Genomic DNA, 19,047 nt, shown 5'->3' on the forward strand with positions numbered 1-19,047 from the left:
TAGTTTTAAGCACAGTTGGGGAATCTCCCCTGGAGTAGTTGGCAGTATATGGGATAGTGATAGGGGCTGTTGGAAGGTTGTTTTGCTGGGTGTGGGGTTGGTCAGTGAAAGGTTTGGTGGGAGGGGGGCAGGTTCATAGAATATGGTTTGGAGTTAGAGCAGGTGACTGCTAGAATTGATTTGGGGTGCAAGTGGAGGCAACGCCAAAGGTAGCTGAGGATATTTGGGGTATTGTTGGGGGCTTTTGGAATGCCATTTGGGGATCAATAATGCATTGTTAGGAGGGTACATAGAGAATGGTTTAGGGTCAATGGGTGCATATTGGGGTTAGATGAAAAGTTATTTGGAAGGGCTCTTTGGAGGTTAATGGTTTCAGGGCTGATTGCAGATGGTTTAGGGAAACAACTTGGGGGTAGTGGAGGGTAACTTATTCGGACAGCTTGGTTGTCCATGGAAGACGGCTTGCGGGTACTGCTTGGGATCAATGGAAAATGTTTTGGGGATACAATGTGGGGGATGATGGAGTGTGGTTTGGGGTGCACTTGGGGCACAGAGGGTAGTTGGGGGAATTTTGGGGTGTGGTGACGGCTGATAGAAGGCAGTTTGGGGTACTGCTCGGATGTTCGTGGCGGGGTGATTTGGGGTGAGGGGCGCAAGTCTGATCACTGAGGGGGCGTGGTCTCGGTAAAGAAGAGCTCCTCGGCCTTCGAGAAAGCGTGTGCGCACGCGCTCCGAGCTGGTTCGCTCCTGGCGCTCCCAGGGCAGGGAAATCGAAGACCCGAACTGGCGCCTGCGCACTTGGTCTCCGCCGCTGCTGTGGTCTCGCGCCCCGCCCCCCGTCTCCCCCCGCCCCTCCAGGCTCGCGCTCAGCGGCGGAGGTGGCTGTGCCGCCTGGAGCGGACAGACCCGAGTTGAAGGTGGGGGGGGCCGGGGTCCACCTCCCGCCGCCGAGCGGGCGCCCCTCTTCCACCCTGCCTGTGCCCCCCGTCTGGCCCCCACGGCTAACAGTCGCGCGGCCGAACGCGGCCCACAGGCGGGGCGCGGAAGGGGAGTAGGCAAGAGCCCGGGGACGAGCCGGGGGCAGCGAGGGACGGGCGCGCCCACCACCCCTACCGGCCTGCATCGACCCCGCCTACGCCGCTGGGCGAGGACCCTCGGTGAGTAATGCCCGCCTGGGGTTGGAAGGGAGGAGACGGGGCGGGGTGAAGGCCCGGAAACGCCGACCAGGGATGTACCTGCGCGCGCACCCGCGACCTCTGACCCTGTGGTCTCCCTCTCGACCCCTGCCTGACCTGAGTACATCTTTCTTTAATCTCGGACCCCGGACCCCAGGACGTCTGGTCTGACCCCTAACCCAACCATATTCTGGCGTGATGTGATTCTCAAACCCCGTTTTGCACCCTCTAAATCCAGTCCTGACCCCAAACCCCGTACAGTTCTGTTCTTAGGATCCTTGACCTGACCCCAGATGCTTGCCTGACCCTGTTCTATCTCTGAAGCTCATCTTGCCTTGTCTTGAGCACCCGTTTCGGTCCTGTTTCTAAACTCTTGTCCAGTCCCTGAACCCCTTCCTATCCCCCTAACCCCAGTCTGATCCAGGTTGCCTTGATTCCTGACCTCTGACTTCTGTATTTTCTCCCCACCCTGTACTATCTCACCGGTCCCCCTCCTGATTCCTGAACTCCATCTTGGCTTACCAGCTTTAGACTGTCCCTCTTGTCGCCTGCCGTGCCCCTGCCCCTAACCTATGCTGTTTTCCCTTGTCTTCTGTCCCACCACTGTCCTTGTTCCTGTCTTCATTCTGTCCCGGTCTTTTCCTGTTCCTTACCTCCATCTTGAACCTGCCCTTTTCCCTATCCCCTTCTTTGACCACTGTCTTGGCCTGTCCCCCGTCATGTCTCCTGACTACTGTTTTATACTGACCCTGTTCCCTGCCCTGCTCTTTTGTCCCCTACTGTCCCCTACTTTTTCTCTGGCCCTTGTCCTGAGCCTCACTCCATCCCATCCCCTGGCCAGTGTCCTGGCTCCTCTGTCTTGCCTCCTGACCTCCATGCTGCAATGACTCTGATTCTGTTTTGTTCCCTGTACTCCTTCCTGTCTTGTCCCTTCATCCTGTCCCTACCCCAGGCCCCTGTTCTACCCTGTACCATGCCCCTCCATGCTGTTCAGATCTCCCTCCTTTGTAACACCCACTTTCCATCTCTGAGCCCAGAAGGAAAGGGGCCCCATTGTACCCTGCATTTGAACTTGGAGGTTCCCATGATCTCTGAAATTCATCCCAAATGCTTCTCTTAGCATGAACAAGAGCAAGCAGCCTTATGGGCCCTGCGCAGCAGAGGGAGTTTTCACATGTGATTCCCCCACCCCCCACCCCCACCCAGTGAGCTCACACAGGGCTTGCATTTCTCTCCCTGTCCCAGGAGGGCCTGGAACTGGTCCTATGCCCCCCACCCTCCCCAAGTGTGAAAGAACACCCTGAATTATTCAGTGAATCTCTGGGAGCCTGTGAGGTCCGGGTCATGTTTCCAGCCTTGCTAGGTTGGGGGCTGTCCATGTAAGAGTGGGGGACTCAGGGGTATGTGTGAAACTTCTAGGACATCTTACCCCTATCTGCTAGTCTTGGCACTAGGTGCAGTGATCCCTGTTTTCCTGGCCTGAAAAAAGTCCATTCTAGGCCAGAGGGTTCAGGGCTTGGTAGGGGTAGGAGTGGGGTGGGAGTTTATCCCCTTTCTCAGCAATAAGCAATACAAATCTTGGTGCTAAGTCCATCCCACCTCTGTGGGGCAGGTCTGTTGTTGGGGGGCTATCACTGTTAGAATCAGGCCCATCCAGTGGTGACAATAACAACCACAAGAAAAATAAGAAAAATACGGAGTTCTTTCACTATCTGAATCTCCTTGAGTTTGAGGACAGACAGGGAGAATTTGGATGGTGAGGAGGTAACATGTCATTCAATTATGTTTTGTTCCTGTGTTTCTCATTGAGAGTAGTGAGAGTTGGAATAACGAGATACCAGACCTATCTCATTTATCCAAAGCCTTTATCCAGACCTCTTCATAACAACACAAGCATCCCACACTGTCCCAGTATATTTGGTACCCAAGTTCTGAAAGGGAGAGTTTGGATAGTTCAGGCAGTGAAAGATATTAAGTTATTTGGGGGTATATTTTGTTTTTGCATTTTACAGAGTGAGTAGGGAGAGTTCAGATAATGAGGGATAATGGCTCTAACTCAAAAATGTATTCAAATCTATTCATTTCCCTGTGCTCCAGTGGCAAGAGTTGGGATTAATAAGGGTATCATGTTGTAGAAATGTACTTGGTTCCTGTATTTTGCCTGGTGAGTAAGGAAAGCTCAGAGAGTGACGGATATACCAGTCCTATCTCATAAATATATCCAAATCCATTCAGTTGCTGTATTTGGATAGTGAGAGTTTGGACAATTCTTCTGAATAGATTTGGTTCCTGTATTTTTGGTTTTGAGTAGGGAGGGGTTGGATAATGAGGGAAAACAGCTCTGTTTCAAGTATGTCTAGGCAGCAAGTAGGGAGGGTTTCAAGGCTGAGAGATGCCACCTTTGTCTGTCTGTCTGTCTCTTCCCCTCTGTGTGTGTGTGCGTGATTAATCCTGACTTTGGACTGAGAGGAGTACTTGTGATTATGTATGACAGCCAATACATACTGAGCACTCAGCTCGGGCCAGGCACTGTCCCAAGTGAGCTTTAAATGTCTTAGTTCATGTCACGCTCACCACCCTCCTGGGAGGCATATACTACCCCCATTTTATAGATGAGGACGTTGAGGTACAGAGAGGTTAAGTGATGTTTCCAAGCAGTCACACAGCCACTAAGCGGCAGAGCTGGGTTGAATCCCAGACCCACCACTTGTTAGCCCTACAGGAGGCCACAGGAGGCCACAGGAGGCTCAGGTCCCCACTGGGGAGGGGCTTAGAGGTGGCCGTCCTCCAGGGTATTAAAAGTTGTGGACTAGGGCAGTGATGTGTGTGGGTGACTCTGCCCCACCTATCTGCCTGGCCCAAGAGGCCCGGTTACCTGCTGTTCCCTCCTTCCTCTTGAACCAGCCCACCTCTGCATGAGTTTGTGATTGTAGTTACTAACGGTCGTTAATAACGTGGTGTGAGTTTCCTTGCACTTTGAGATGTCTTCCAAAGTTACTTTGGCCTCTGTTGGCTCTGTTAGTACTGTTTACCAGTTTTACAGTTGAGGAAACCTCAGCCTTGAGACTCAGTTGACATTGCTGGCCAGATACCCTTTCCCTCTTGGCTCTAATTTTATAAACACCCCTCTTCCCAACGTCCTTGGTGTCCCTTAAGAGATGAGCGAGGCCATGGCTGAGAAGACACTCCCCACCAACCCCCAGCTGCCCACCTCGTGGCTGCTGCCTCCACCAGCCGCAGGCAGTGAGAGGAGGGAGAAGGAGGGTGATGAAAGGGGCCTTTGTGTCCCATGCAGGAAATCTCACACCCAGGAAGAAAGGTGGGCAGGGTGGCAGGAGGCCTCAATAGCACATACACTGGGCGTTGCTTGTACAGAGCAAGTTCCTCTCCAGGCTTGGCCCCCCTGCCAAGTGGTGAGGGAGCTTTCCTTACTCTGTGCTTTCGCATCATGTGTGGGCTGCCGGGGCCTGGGTTGGGCTCGGGCCCTGAGGTCACAGAGCAGATGGTCCCAAATGGAGCGCAGGATGTGTGGTGTGTGTTGGGGCCGGCCCAGAGCCCAGGTGGTGGTGTGGGGGAAGCAGGACCTCGTAGAGGCTCAGAGTCCTTCATTTCCTTGACTCTTGGCCAGAAATGTCCCAGGAGCATAGGGAGAGGACTGGGAGAGCCTCAGCCTGGATGTGAAGAAGCATGAGCCCCCGTGCCCACTCCTCCTGCCTTGCAGGGATTGCCTCTGTCAGCCTGCAACCCAGGACCCAGCCCCCCCGAATTCTGATTCTACCTGCTCTTATGCCTCTCTGGTCAGAATCGGGCCTCTTCACCTCTGCAAGCCCCAGCTTTCATCTCTACAAGCTGGCTATGAGGAGCTGGGGCCGTGCCACCCTCCCAGGTTTGTAGGGGTCAGGAGGGATTAAATCGCCTGTGTGTGTCTTCCGTTCGCTGAGATGATTTCTTCTGGAGCTGCAGAAGGTGGTAGGGTCTTGAGACATGTTCTCCTTAGAAAAGGTAACCTCATATGTTCCATCTTGGGGAACTTCTACCCCAGTGAGGGTAGGATTTGCCCTAAGACCTTCTCCCACCCCTTCCTTGCCCTGGGAGGAAAGGGTAGGGGCCTCAGAAATGTGATGAGTGTTGCCAAGAGACACACACCCAATGAACACCCAAGGCCTCCTGTGTGCCTAACAACTCCCCAGACCTCCATCCCTCAGCCCCCAAGTAGTTCCCTTGGGTGGCCAGGGTCTGATCTGGGCGCTTGGGCAGCACCAGAGGCAGCCGCTGCTCCCATGACCCTTAGCCCTTCTTCGTCTGTCCTCTGCTAGGTGTCTGGCAGGGAGGGGGGAGGTCAGGCTCTCTTCTTGGCCTTGCTGGACACCCTGAGGGGACCAGGCCCCAAGACTGCCCCTAAGGGTGGCCTGAGCCCTGGTGGCAGGCAGGCAAGGGTTAAAAGGTATGGGCCGGCCCAGTCCCTGGCCAGGTAGGCTGGGCCATCGCCTAGTGGGAGGCGGCCTAGGCATCCGCCACTGTGCTCACCCCTGCTCACTGCCACTATCAGCCGGAGCAGGGCCTTGTCGAGACGACTATTTTTTTTTTTTTGAGGTACCTGAGGCCACTCCACAGCACCTCTCTGGCATTGGTGAGCACCTGGGAACAGTGGGCCCAGGGCGAGGGGTGTGGGGAGAGCAGTATGGGGTGTACTGAAGTTCCCTGTAGGAGAGACCCAGGTCTGTGCGAGAGGCACGGCAAGGAAGGAGGGCCTGAGTAGAGGGGCGAAGCCCAAAATGTCCAGTTTCCTTTCCTGGCACGAGGCCGATCCCTTGCCGGAAGTGGACAAGGGGAAGGGATGGGGGAGAAGAGAAGCCAGAGTCCTCCTTCTCCACTCCCCTACTTCCTCTCCCCCTTTCTCCCCTGCAGGGGTACCTCATGCCCTCCTTCAACCCGGGGCCCAGCCCCCTAGGAAAGCCCCCCATACTGGGCTCTTGAGAAACTACATCCGGCACCTGCCTGCCCCCCATCTGTTCCCCTGGAGTGGGGACGGAGGGGCTCTAGGGCAGTGTGGGGAACAGTGCCAGACACTGGGAGTTTGTATTTGCTCTGAAGGTGGCAAGATGTGGAAATGGGGGTCCACTGAGGTATTGGGGTGCCACCCAGGTGAGGTGTCTCGGTTGTAAACAGTCATTACAGCCAGGAATTTCTTTCTGGGCTGTGGTGTCAGAAGGGCAGACCTGAAAAACCTGCTGGGCCCGCCTCTGGGTGTGGGGGGGTGCCCTCTGCAGCTCTCTTGCTGCAGCCCATCCTGGGACAGGACGGGGACACAGGGTCACCGGTGGGGAGACCCATGGGCTGGTGTAGGGGTGCATTGTGGAGGGGACTGCTGGGATCCCCCTTCTCACCATCTTTGGGTGGGGACCGGGTGGCCCCAGGCCCCCAGGCAAATGTGCAGAGGGTAGGCGAGCAGAGGCAGAGGCTTAAGAGCGGGTGTGGGGGTGTGGGGCGTTGACCCTGTGTCTAGCCTGCCCGATGACCCCATGACTCAGGCCCTAGCTATGTCCCCGAGGTCAGGCTGACAGGGTGGAGTCGGGGTTCCTGTCTGGACCCCATGTGGACTTCCAGGATGCCATGAGCTCCCAGGGAAGGAAGGCTCAGAGCAGCCTAGTGTGGGATGTGGGACTGATCCTGGTGAATGGGCCCATTGGGGAGGAGTTGAGGTTCCTGTCGGGGTGGAGGAAGGTTTAGGGGGGCCCTGGGAGAGTTCCTCAAACCCAGATTGGGGCTGGGGAAGAAAGAACCCCAGGAGCTGAGGGTCAGAGGAGGCTAAGCTAGGACCTCAAGGAAACCCTGCCATGCTGGGCAGTGTCAGCTCTTGGAGGGTGGGCATGTGAGCCCCTCTGCCGAGCACATGCTGTTGCCTGCATGTTCAGAAGGGCTTTAGGGATGGACCCTGCCCCTGATGTTGGGGACAGGGAACCCCTGCCTTGTGGGAAGGCTACAGACCCAATGGGGCAAGTGGGAGGACTGCTGATACCAGTGGTACCCTGTTAATAGCTTGGCCACATCCCCCAATATACAGATGGGGAAGGGGCTTGAACTCACGCCACCTCAGCTGCCTAGGTCTTCTCCACACCTGGCCACCATGTCATGACAAGCCGGGGATTTCGAGGTTGGTGGGGATGGGACCTCTGTGGCCTCATGAGATCCTCCCAATCGCCTGCCACCGAGGTCAGGCCAGGTGGTGGGAGGTGATGTCACCTGGCTTCCCAGCTGGGGACTGAGCAGGATGTGGGAGGGAAGGAGCAAACTCCAGAGGAAGGGACGAGGGCAGGACTGGCGGCCAGCCAAAGCAGGCTCCACCGCCAGCCAGGGCGTCTGGGGGCAGAGAAGGAGGCAGGAGGCAGTCAGCTTGTTATCTGCAACTGCGGACTTTGCCGTTTTCAGTCCCAGTAGGGTGACTTCCCCTTGCTGGATGCAGGACACGCTAGGGTGCGGGGAGGGACCGGAGGGGTCCTGAGGCCAGGAGAACACTCTCCCTGCCACACCAGGGACGCAGGATGGTGTTAGGACAAGTAGTGACCCACAGACCACAGTCATTCTTTTGTTCACCCAGCAGACATTCACTGAGCACTTGCTGTGTACACAGAAGTGTTCCGCGTGCCAGAGAAAAAGACTGATGAGAAAAGGACAGATACGTTTTCTGGCCTCCTAAATGTACAAGAGAGGCACAGTCTCTTGTTGGACAGCAGTTGTGAGGGGACATAATGCAGGGACCCACCTCTGGAAGTGGCATCGAAGTCCCAGGGTGTGAGTGAGCGCCAGGGGCTGGAGTGGTGAGACGTGAAGAGAGGGCCCTGGACAGCAGCCACAGCTTGTGCAAAGTCTGGAGGCCTGCTGGGCTGTGAGCTTATGAGGAATTGGTGGGGTTCAGCACCTCTAGTAAGGGAGAGTGTTGGACCCTCAGCTGTGGGCAGGTGATTTCCTTTCTCTGTGTCTTACTCTCTTCGTCTCTAAAATGGGGTTATAATAATCACAGAACTGGCATCATAGGGTGGTTGTGAAGATTAAACGTGGCATAGGAGTCACCTATTCCAGTAGTTACCTATACCTTAATAAATGCCCACCGTTCTTATCGTTGGTTGAATCCATGCCATTCATTTTCCCTTCCTAGGCAAGACTGCTGACTGTGGCCCATGGGCCTCTGAGGAGGCGTTGTAAGTCTGCCCGGCTCCCCACTTGCTGTGCTCCCACTCAATGGGAAGGGAACCAAGGTACCAGGGCCTTGACATTGACACAGATTCTGAGAGGGCAGACCAAGCAGGTGGGTGGGGCCAGGGTACCCCTCATTTGCAGCTGGGGTGTGGGAACCTGGGTCTGGGTGGAGATTGGGGGATCAGGGGATGTGCTTCCTCAGTGGCTCCCGTGCATCACTGCCAGGCCTTGCCCAGCCATCAGCCACGGCCTCTTGACAGCACCAGGATGGAAGTCAAAGGTCAGCTGATCAGCTCTCCCACCTTCAATGCCTCAGGTCGGTGTTGGGTTCCCTCTCCTGCTGCCTCCTCCCCAGCTCTGAGTCACCTCCTGTCCGCTTGGGAAGGGTTGGTCCCTGGCCCCACCGCTGCTCCAGGTTGCCCCAGTTGTGCCCCTGATCTTTGTTCCCTCTGTGTCCAGCTGCCCTGTTTGGAGAGGCTGCCCCCCAAGTGAAGTCAGAGCGGCTCCGGGGGCTGCTTGACCGGCAGCGGGCCCTGCAGGAGGCCCTGAGTCTGAAACTTCAGGAGCTACGAAAAGTGTGTCTCCAGGAGGCGGTGAGGGCCTGATCCTAAGGGTGTTGGTGTTGGGGTGAGGAGCCGGGGCGAGGTAGGCAATCAGGTGGTGATCACTGAGCCACTTGTCTGAGCTGTAGATTCTCCAAAGCTCAGCTCAGATGTCTTAGAATCAACAAAATATGGTAATATTTTACCACAACCCCCTGTCAATAATTTAGAATCCAAAAAACCTCAAAAAAACAAACAAACAAAAAACCCTCACATAAGTTATTTCCAAAACTTGGCAGTGAAACCTGATCTGAACTGACATAAGGTGATTTATAGTTTCGCTTTACCCCTCTTGCTGTGACTGTCCACACAGTTTGCCAGAAATAATAATGCAGTTCAGAGCATGCAGCCCAGGCCTCAAAGAGTGTCATATAATATGTAGTATAAAGATGGTGTCACCTGTATGAAAAATGAAGAAATTCCGGATTCCGAAGCAGGTCTCCCTGCTTCCCATGCCCACTGCCCCAGGGATTTGGGCCAACGAGGGGCTGAGAGTCTGTTCCATACACCCGCCCAGTGGAGTACTGGGAGGAGGAAGAGAACAGGTGTGGATGCCGAGTAGGGCTGGGGTCCTAGTAGGACTTCTGTAGATTCAGGCTGCTTTGCCACATCCTCCCCAACTAATCCTGTAGTCTCTGACATATGCCTTCGTCCACCCAGGAGCTCACTGGCCAACTGCCCCCAGAGTGCCCACTGGAGCCTGGGGAACGGCCCCAGTTGGTCCGCCGGCGGCCCCCTGCAGCCCGAGCCTACCCTCCACCACACACCAACCCAGCACACCACTCCTTGTGTCCCGCTGAGGTGAGCAGATGGGCACACAGAGCAAGATGGGGGTGGGACAGGTACAGGGGAGGAGGAGCCGGGAGGAAGCAGAGGGCAGGCTGTGTCCAGGGGAAGGAGAGGCTAAGGGAAAAAGGCACCGAGCTTGAGGGAGATGGGTTCCAGGACTGAGAGAGAGGATGCTGGTCCCTAACTGTCAGGATCGGCTTTTCACCCTTGCTCCCCCACCCCCCACCCCAAGATGCATAGGCTCAGCCCGAATCAACCCAGGCCCTGCCTCCAGTGCATCCTGGCTTTGCCACCACCTGCTTCCTATGCTTGACCATTTCTAACATTTTGGTCCCACTCGGGTGGGCCCCGCAGGAGCTGGCGCTTGAGGCCCTGGAGCGCGAGGTGTCAGTGCAGCAGCAGATTACGGCAGCTGCCCGCCGCCTGGCCTTGGCCCCCGAGCTGAATGCCGAGCAGCGCCGGCGTCGGCGCCAGGTCCAGGCAGATGCGCTGCGGAGGCTGCATGAGCTGGAGGAGCAGCTCGGGGATGTCCGGGCCCGCCTGGGCCTCCCGGTGCTCCCGCCGCTCCAGCCCCTGCCACTGTCCACCGGCGCAGTTATCACTGCCCAGGGAGTCTGCCTGGGCACACGCCTCACTCAGCTCAGCCAAGGTGAGCCAGGCCCTGTCACCCCACCAGTGAAAGCCGGAGGGTGGGCATGGTAGGGGTGGGGTGTGTGAGCAGCCAGTGAAAAGTGGGAGGGAGGTGGAACTTAAGGAATTATGATTAACTGACTCTTGGGCAAGGGTGGGGCCACTGGGAATAGGCATCAGGGAAGTGAGAGATCAAGCCCCTGGTGATCTTAGATTTAGATAAAGGTGGATTCTTGGGAAGCAAAGGGGGTGGGGAGGAGACTGCCCAGTGGTGTAAGGGGATGGCACCCAGGCTTTGTATTGATAGGCCCGGTTCTCCCCCTTCTCACCTGTAGAGGACGTAGTTCTGCACTCAGAGAGCAGCTCCCTCTCAGAGTCTGGGGCCAGCCATGATAACGGTGAGGATCTGTCTCTCCCAAATCTGCCCATCCTTTGATGCTCAGCCCTCACCTTCCCTCTTCAGCTCTTTTGAGCCATGCCCCATCCTCCTGTGGAACCCCCATCTTCTTTGCTTCACCCTATCCTGCCCCATCAGCCCCAGTTCTCACCTCATCCTTCAGCTCCTCCTCAGCCTGTCCCGCCCTCTGCCCCCCACCCCCCGCCTCCCTAGTCCCCACCCTTTGCTTTGCCTGCAACCCTTCGGGTACCCTCTCATTGACTTCTCCCCTACTTTCTCCATTCCACCCAGAGGAGCCCCGTGGCTGCTTCCCTCTGGCTGAGCGCCCCTCACCACCCAAAGCCTGGGACCAGCTGCGGGCAGTATCTGGGGGCAGCCCTGAGCGGCGAACCCCATGGAAAGCACCCCCGTCGGATCTTTATGGGGATCTGAAGAGCTGGCGGAACTCTGTGGCCAGCCCCACCAGGTGAGGGTGAGCCCCTGCCCTCCTTCCCCAGGAGCCAGGAGTGGAGCCTAAGCCTGGGCTGGCAGGGGGGCCCACTGGTGGTTACAGTCTCTAACCTGGACCCCCACCTGGGCCTGCCCGTCTCTGTCTAGCCCCACACGCTCGCTGCCCAGGAGTGCCTCCAGTTTTGAGGGGCGAAGTGTGCCTGCCACCCCTGTCCTCACCCGGGGCGCTGGCCCCCAGCTCTGCAAGTAAGTGGACTCTGAGGGTGAGTTTGAGGACCAGAGGAGGGAACTAGTAGCTCTAACTGGGGGTGTCAGGGAGAGCATTATCAAAGGGTGTGGGGCATGAGAGCCTGAGCTTTGAGTCTATCAGTTTTGTTCTGATTTTCTTTGTAGCTTGTATGAAAAAGCAAGAATTTTATTTCTGTTTCAGAGCTTTTGTTCATAATGCGTTTTATTGCATGCTAAAGAAACAGAAGTAAAAGATTTTTTGGAATATGCAATATATGTATATGTGTGATATCACATTATAAATAAAAAATTTTAATTGACCAAAAAAGAAAAGAAAAGAAAGGCTGGGCTTTGAAAGGTGAATAGGAGCTGTCTTGGTAGAGAAGAAGGGAAGGGGGTATGGATTTTGGGGAGAAGCACCAAAGTTTGAGTCTGGGCTTTTCTGTGCACTTTGGCAAGTCATTTCCCTTCTCTGAATCTTTGTCTCCTCATTTGTGAAATGAGCATCATAATATTTGGGGAAGACACTGTAGGTGTAGTAAGTTCTGGTTAACGTGTACTGAGTACCTACCATCTGCTAGGAGTCAGTGCTTTCCTTGGTATCGGACTTATTTAATTATCACAAGATCCCGATGAGGAAGGTGCTATTGTTATTCCCATTTTAGAGATGAGGAAACTGAGGCACAGAGAGGTTAAGTAACATGTTAGTAAACTGAAGACCTGGTGTTTGAACCCAGGTTTGACTCAAGAGTCCGTGCTTTTAACCACTGTACTCTACCACTGCTTAAACAGATAACGTACCTCCTTTTTCCAGGCCGTGAATACAACAAAGTCCCCATCCCTGTGGCACTTGCATTCTGTGAATAGAGGCTATTGGGATGATAGTTTGGGGTGGTTCATACCCATGATGGGACAGAGAGTTCCAGAAGGGTCTTGAATTCCTGGCCTCATCGTGGAGCAGGCAGGGAGCCCGAAGAAGCACCTTAGCAGGGGATGAGGGGTCAGATGTGTTAGGAAGAGCCCTCTGCCCTCCCCTGCTAGCATTTCCTCTCCAGCCCTAAGCACACTTCCATCTCTCTTGGAGTCCCAGGCACCCCCATTTTCAACCCCTCTGCCCCCTAGTCCAGGGCAGAACCTCTGCCGCCCTTTACATACCACTCCCCAACACCTTTATACACACAGCTTCTAATCCTGGGCCCATTTGGAGGTGTGGAAGTGAAGGCTCAGAAAGAGGCAGGGTAGGGAGGGCACTTATCCCATCTGCCTGATATTTCTGACCTGTCTCCTTTCACCCCCACCTCTGTGCCCCCAGACCCGAAGGCCTCCATTCTCGCCAGTGGTCCGGCAGCCAGGACTCCCAGATGGGCTTCCCCCGGGCTGACCCTGTCTCCGACCGCGCCTCCCTCTTCGCTGCTCGCACCCGCCGCAGCAATAGCTCCGAGGCCCTGCTGGTGGACCGGGCGGCTGGTGGGGGAGCTGGCTCCCCACCTGCGCCTCTGGTGCCCCCTGCCGCTGGGCCCCCGGTCTGCAAGAGCAGTGAGGTGCTGTACGAGCGCCCGCAACCCACCCCTGCCTTCTCCTCCCGTACAGCTGGCCCCCCAGACCCTCCCCGGGCTGCCCGGCCTAGCTCAGCCGCCCCCGCCTCTCGCGGGGCCCCCCGCCTCCCACCTGTGTGCGGGGACTTCCTCTTGGACTATTCCCTGGACCGGGGCCTGCCCCGCGGTGGCGGCGGGACCGGCTGGGGGGAGCTGCTGCCCACAGCCGAGGTCCCAGGACCCCTCTCCCGCCGGGATGGGCTCCTCGCCATGCTCCCAGGCCCACCACCTGTGTACGCAGCTGACGGCAGCAGCCCCCTTCTCCGCAGCAAGGACCCCCACAGCCGTGCCGCCCGCACCAAGCCCTGTGGCCTGCCCCTGGAGGCTGCCGAGGGTCCGGAGGTGCATCCCAACCCCCTGCTGTGGATGCCCCCTCCCGCCCGTCTTCCCCCGGCTGCTGAGCGCAGCGGCCACAAGAACCTGGCCCTAGAGGGGCTGCGGGACTGGTACATCCGGAACTCGGGACTGGCCGCGGGGCCCCAGCGCCGGCCTGTGCTCCCCGCCATGGGCCCGCAGCACCCACCCTTCCTCCATGCTCGCTGCTATGAGGTGGGCCAGGCGCTGTACGGGGCCCCCAGCCAGGCGCCGCTCCCACACTCAAGGAGTTTCACGGCGCCCCCTGTCTCCGGCAGGTATGGGGGGTGCTTTTACTGACGGGTAGGGGTCTCTTGAGGCAGTTAGTCAAGGTGTCCAGGCCACGGGGGCCGCTGGTCATGATCGCAAATGACATGGACCACAGGAGAACTAGCCGCAGCCTTGGCCTGGGGACACGGGGCCCTGCCTGACCCGCATTAGTCCGTGGGGTCTCCGCGGAGGGGTGTCTTGGGCCCTGGTAGGAGCAGTTCTTCACCACGCTATGTTAGGATTTTAGCATTTGAACAACCAGTGCATGTCAGCTGAAAATGAGCCTTGAAACCAGGGTGCTGGGAGGAAGGGACGTCCTATGGCCCTCGCCTGTCTCTTCCTACTTTCACCGTGTCCCCTGCTCGTGAGCCTTAAGGTGCTGTCCTGTGCCTGCCTCCACCTCTTTAACGAGCCTCTTTTCCTCTCTCTTTCTGTGTCTTGTCCGTCTTTTCCTCTCTCCTCTGTCTTCCTACCCTGTCCTCCGGATTCCTGCTACCCCTTCCAAAGATACTACGCGGACTTCCTGTACCCCCCGGAGCTGAGCGCTCGTTTAAGTGACCTGACGCTAGAGGGGGAGCAGTCCTCTGGTTCTGACCCCCAGACCCCGGGGACACTGGTCTGACCCCTTCTGAAATGCCCCTTCTTGGCCTGGGCATGACTCCAGTCTGGGGAGCACACAGCTGACCTCGCTGAGCCCTGGGGTGTGGTTGCTCTTGGTCCTGGGGGGCACCAACCTGATCTTCCAAGGTCCCTGGCTCCCCATGGGCCCACGAAGGTGTCTGACACCCTGCCTCTCCTCTTGTACTGTTCTGGGGACTGGGGGTCCTCAGCCAGCTTAAAAGAGGGGATGATGTCATGGGGACTCCAAGCCCCTTCCTCCATTTCTGTTTACAGTTGTGATTTAGGTATTCACTGTCTTCCCCCAACACTAGACGTTTTATAAAAAGAGAAACTGTGATCTCGTCCTGGTTGGGTTCATTCCTGTCCCCGTGCCCAGCCTGTTCCATTCAGGAACCCTCTCCACAAAATGGACCATATAGGGTCTCGGGGCCATTTGGGGCAGCCAGGAGACTCTGGTGTGAACAGAACTTCCTGCCACCCCTTACCGGGGCAGTTTTTCTTGGGGAGGTGGGCTCTCTGCCCACATTTGATAGGACTGAAGTCTGGTGGTGGGGGACTTGGATTCATTTCGCCACCCCCCAGGGGTGCCTGCAGGAACCCCAGTCCCTGTCTGCCTGTCTGTGCCCACTGCCTCTGCCTGGCCCAGCCTTTAGCGGCAGCCTCTGCCCCAACTACCCCCAATCTGCAGGAGGGCCAACAGGCAGAGCCGCTGGGTGTGTTGTGTCCTGGGATGCTGCGGTGGTGGAACTTGGCATCTGGTAGATGCCAATGAAATCCTCAGGTGACGTCTGGCCACAGGCTACGTCACGTCTTCCTTGGTTTTCCTTCCACCCACCACTTTTTAAACAAATCCACACAAGCTGTGTTTTCTATGATACCTGTCTGTGACTTTCTGGAGCTGGGGGTTCCCCTACCCCCTTTACCTGGTGTTAAACTTTTCTTTTTGTACCAATGGATCTGGGCCCAAGACACTACCCACACTGGAAGGGGATTTCTATAATAAATGTGTAAACTGAACCCATGCATTGCTTCCCTATCTGCTTTGCCTTGGGGGCCCACATCTTCAGCTAAGACCAATGTATTTTTATCAGAAAAAAAAATACATAGCACCGTGGAACCAGCCTGTGATAATGTCATCCACTTTGGTTTTACTTGCTTTGTGATGTGAGGCAACTTCTTTGCCTGTGCTGATTTCCTAGCCAACTCTCAACAAGCGTCCTTAGTAATACGAATGATGACAGGAAACGCTAAGTGCCTTTAACTACCTTGTATGTTAATGCTGCCCTAAAGGTAACAGTCAAGACAAGAACTGGGGAGGGGGTGTGGTTTAATAGCTCAGTGGTAGGACATGTGATCTGCATGCATGAGGTCCTAGGTTCAATCCCCAGTACCGCCATTAAAAAAAAAAAAAGGAACTGAGTTCAGCCCACAGATTTAACAGAGTCAGAAAGTCTAGCAGAACTGAAAAGCAGGTCACTTCTGGCCATTGAAACAGACTTTACCCAGGAGGCCCAAATTGGCATTGAGCAATGCAACAGCCTTTATTGTTGCAGCAACACTGATAATATTTGCTCCATTCCTGGTCAGGGCTACCCCCACCCCACCCCATTCCCACCCCTTGGTCCTTGCCACTGTGGAACTTTGTGGCGGGAGGAGTGGCAGAATCCCTAAGAGCTGGAAGAAGGCAAGTGGGACTGGTGAGTGTTGGGGTTAACTGGGACCAAGGGTCCAACAGGATCAGGATACTTGAATTCTCTACCCAGATGGGGACTGGGAACACTTGGATCCTGGGTTCAAGATTTGGCAATGCCTTGACCTGGGTTCAAAGCTGGGGTGGGGTCTAGAAAAGCCTTGGTCCAGGGTTCAATATTTGAGAATGCCTTGGTCCCAGTCCCCAGCTTTGGGGCTGAGCACAGGAGACAGGTGGGTCCCAGACTGGAGTCAGGGGAGTGTTTCTGGGTGCAGAGTTTGAGGTTGGCCTCAATGCTCTGGTCTCTAAGCCCCAGTTTTAGGCTGGATGTGTCTCTGGGTCCCAAGTTAAGGGCTGGAAAGACTGGTTCCCTAAGATGGGGGGCTGGGTATGAGGGGAATATCCCAGTCTGGGACCTGGGGGAAGGGCTGCGAAAGGTCTCTGGGTCCTGGATGCGGGCCGGGGTGGGGGGTGGCATTCTCCATGTCTTGGGTACAGATCCTAGGCCTCTAGGATCCAGCCTCCTGCTCTTGTCCCAGCGCCTCCAGTAGCAGCCCCATTGGCGTTCGCTTGAGACCAATGCTCTCGATCTTGTTCTCAATCTTGTTCTTGAGGTTGCGCAGGCGCAGTGATGCGTGCACCAGGATCACTGTGGGCAATACGAGAGGTGTGGGGTCAGTGGGAATGGAACATCAGCCTTTAGCTAACCGGGGCCCACAGAAGGGAACTGGAGTCAGTGGCTAGGACGCCTCTGAATCCTAAAAGTGACGGAGGAATGCGCTTCGCAACAGGGGCGTGGCTGTGAGGTGTCGCACGGTAACGGGGACGTGGCCAGTGGAAGGCACTTCAGACCAGCCGTGACGCCCAGAAAGGCGGTAGTAAAGAGGGGCGTTCCCAGAGGGGAGGAGGGAGCAAAGCCAAGGAAGGCTCTTTGTAAAGAAGGTGAGGCCACGCCCGCCGGGTGTCCTAGCCCCTTCTCAGCGCAGGAATCAGAGTAGGGCGGGCCTGGCGCCGAGCGCAATTGTTGGCCGTTTTCCCGGCTATCTCAGGGTGTGGAGACTCACGAAGCACTGGCCCGGCGATGCTGAGGAGGAAGGTGCAAGCGCCGCCCACGGCCCAGAGAACGAGGAGGCCGACAGCAAGCACTGCGGCCAGGCAGGCGGCTGGGTGGCTGCGACGGCAGCGGCGCACGGCTGCGCGAGTCTCAGCCGCCCACACCAGCACGCCAAGTGCCACCGCCACCACCAGTGCGCTTAGGAGGGTGTGCAGCGGGCGCATGTACCTGCGGGGACAATGGAACTAAGCTAGCCGGGCAGGCGGGAAGAGGGCCGCCCGGCCTCCAAGCCTCCCAGACCACCGTCCACCGATCCCGGGCCCCAAGAGCTTTGGTTCCCCACACTTAACCCCACGCCCGCTCCGGATCCTCCAACCGGGCAAATACTCCCGCCAGCCCTGTCTCTAACGGGTCCACCCTCCAGGACCTCCAATTCCTAGGCGCTCTGGGCTCCCCTCTGCAGACCCTCATTTCTTTGTCAATCTTGCAGTCCCATCTTCCTGAAATCTCCTGCTTCAGGCCCTCTCATCCGCTAGGCCCCTGGGCTCCCAGTCTTCCCTGCTCTTTCCTTCTGACCATACCCCCACAGGGCCCATTCCAGCCCGCCTCCCTCATCCCAACCTTCCCCCAAACCCACCCTTTACAGAGGCCAGGCCCTTGAAAATTCCTCTTCCAGGCCTTCCATCTCCATACATTTCCCTCTCCCCAGGCCCAGTCATAAGACCCCTTTTCCAGACTTCCTCCCCTTCAAATTCCCCCTCCAGGTTCCCATTTCCCAATAGAATCTAACCTCCATTGCTAGAACCCTTTCCAGGCTTTCAGTCTCACTCTTATCTTCCAATCCTGCCCAAGTCCCTCCTCCACGTTCTCCATCTCTCCCTGGTCTCAGGATTTCCATCCCGGGGTCCTCCCTCTTGGCTCAAGTTCCCCAACATGTACCTGTTCCTAGAGCATTCCAATTATAGCCAGGCTCCTCTCTAAGCCCCGATCGTCCACAAGTCCACCCTTCAACTTGACCACGTCCCTGTCCCTGCCCTAAATCCTCCAGGGCCTCCTTAATCTGGCCCCATCACCCCTCAGGCACACTCATGTCCCACTTTCTGGCCCTCCCTATCTTCAAGTCCACCTCCCAGCGCAGTTTCCCCTTCAGTTCCACCCTCTTCTCCATTCTCCCCCGGTCTTCCCTCCAGACCCTCCATCCCCATCAGCCCCCCTCAGCTAGGCTCTATCCCGCCCCAGTCCCTTCTTATAAACAGGTTCCACTTCCTTCAAGTTCTCCCTCCCATGACCCTTAGATTTTCCATCCCTACCGAATTCGCCCTTCCAGGCTTAGCATCCCCCTCAAAACCCAGCAGGCGTCCCCGGCCAACTGGCGCCTCCCTCCCTCCCTCCCTCACCCGGCCAGAGCGAGACCGAGGCCGAAGCAGATAAGGTAGTTGGTTTGGTAGTAGAGGAGGTTGTTGATGACGCGGTGGCACCATCGCTGCGGGTCGCAGGGATCCGGGGCCGCCAGCCGCGCCGACCCCAGAATGAAGTCGTCCAAGGCGCGTAACGGTGGCAGCCGCACCTCCGACATCCTGCCGGTCGATGTAGCTGGACCAGCCAGAGGAGCGGAGGGACTACAACACCCGTTCCACCCTGCGCCACCGCGGAGCACACCGGGAAGTGGAGTTTGAGCTGTGCCACCGCTATCCCAGGGACCTAGTGGACTGCGCAGGTGCAACAATGCACATGACCGGAAATACAGTGCAAACACCACGCCGGAACTGTAAAGTAGCAGGGGCTGCCGGGAAATTACGTCTTCGCCGCGAGGCGAGGCGTTCCCATCCACCCCCAGACGGGGGCGCCACAGGGCACGGTTCTGGGCGGTGCTGGCGGCTCAAGCACACTGTAGCCACACATTAAAGGACATGCAGAGGCTGTCTGAGAAGGACCCGAGCATGATCCCACTTCTTTCCCGTCAGGGTCCAAGAGGGTCACGCCTTTCCTGGAAAC

The 19,047-nt window shown here is 56.8% G+C and overlaps 2 protein-coding genes across 9 annotated transcripts; one reads left to right on the forward strand and one right to left on the reverse strand.

The window, feature by feature from the left end:
• The first annotated feature begins 821 nt into the window (after window positions 1-821).
• CCDC120 (coiled-coil domain containing 120) lies at window positions 822-15,325 on the forward strand. 8 transcript variants are annotated; one of them, XM_074358926.1, is made up of 12 exons: window positions 1,008-1,157; window positions 5,769-5,805; window positions 8,332-8,481; window positions 8,598-8,688; window positions 8,832-8,965; window positions 9,635-9,775; window positions 10,118-10,412; window positions 10,729-10,791; window positions 11,082-11,256; window positions 11,388-11,486; window positions 12,781-13,695; window positions 14,195-15,325. In XM_074358926.1, the coding sequence occupies exons 4-12, from the start codon at window positions 8,640-8,642 to the stop codon at window positions 14,307-14,309; spliced, it is 1,986 nt and encodes a 661-aa protein (XP_074215027.1). In that variant the 5' UTR covers window positions 1,008-1,157; window positions 5,769-5,805; window positions 8,332-8,481; window positions 8,598-8,639; the 3' UTR covers window positions 14,310-15,325. The 8 variants fall into 8 exon arrangements, with proteins under 8 accessions (XP_074215021.1, XP_074215025.1, XP_074215020.1 ...); XM_074358920.1 differs by lacking the exons at window positions 5,769-5,805; window positions 14,195-15,325 and having other exon boundaries at window positions 822-1,157; window positions 12,781-14,003; XM_074358924.1 differs by lacking the exons at window positions 5,769-5,805; window positions 14,195-15,325 and having other exon boundaries at window positions 822-1,157; window positions 8,598-8,652; window positions 12,781-14,003.
• Window positions 15,326-15,620: 295 nt separating this feature from the next.
• On the reverse strand, window positions 15,621-18,964 carry PRAF2 (PRA1 domain family member 2). Its single transcript, XM_010968173.3, has 3 exons — window positions 18,450-18,964; window positions 17,063-17,280; window positions 15,621-16,647 (listed from the first exon to the last, which is right to left on the reverse strand). Exons 1-3 carry the CDS (start codon window positions 18,626-18,628, stop codon window positions 16,508-16,510), a joined length of 537 nt encoding a protein of 178 aa, XP_010966475.3. The 5' UTR covers window positions 18,629-18,964; the 3' UTR covers window positions 15,621-16,507.
• Window positions 18,965-19,047: the final 83 nt, after the last annotated feature.

This window comes from Camelus bactrianus, chromosome X, assembly GCF_048773025.1.
Source record: "Camelus bactrianus isolate YW-2024 breed Bactrian camel chromosome X, ASM4877302v1, whole genome shotgun sequence".
Lineage (NCBI taxonomy): Eukaryota > Metazoa > Chordata > Mammalia > Artiodactyla > Camelidae > Camelus > Camelus bactrianus.

What these genes read in the sequence shown, in the direction of transcription:
- CCDC120 (XM_074358926.1), top strand. Translation starts at nt 8,640, where the DNA reads ATGGAAGTCAAAGGTCAGCTGATCAGCTCTCCCACCTTCAATGCCTCA. An exon ending in TCTGTGGCCAGCCCCACCAG is followed by an intron (nt 11,257 to 11,387) that starts GTGAGGGTGAGC and finishes GTCTCTGTCTAG; the next exon opens with CCCCACACGCTCGCTGCCCA. An exon ending in GCTGGCCCCCAGCTCTGCAA is followed by an intron (nt 11,487 to 12,780) that starts GTAAGTGGACTC and finishes CTGTGCCCCCAG; the next exon opens with ACCCGAAGGCCTCCATTCTC.
- PRAF2 (XM_010968173.3), bottom strand. Translation starts at nt 18,628, where the DNA reads ATGTCGGAGGTGCGGCTGCCACCGTTACGCGCCTTGGACGACTTCATT. An exon ending in CTCGGTCTCGCTCTGGCCGG is followed by an intron (nt 17,281 to 18,449) that starts GTGAGGGAGGGA and finishes TTGTCCCCGCAG; the next exon opens with GTACATGCGCCCGCTGCACA. An exon ending in CATCGCCGGGCCAGTGCTTC is followed by an intron (nt 16,648 to 17,062) that starts GTGAGTCTCCAC and finishes TATTGCCCACAG; the next exon opens with TGATCCTGGTGCACGCATCA.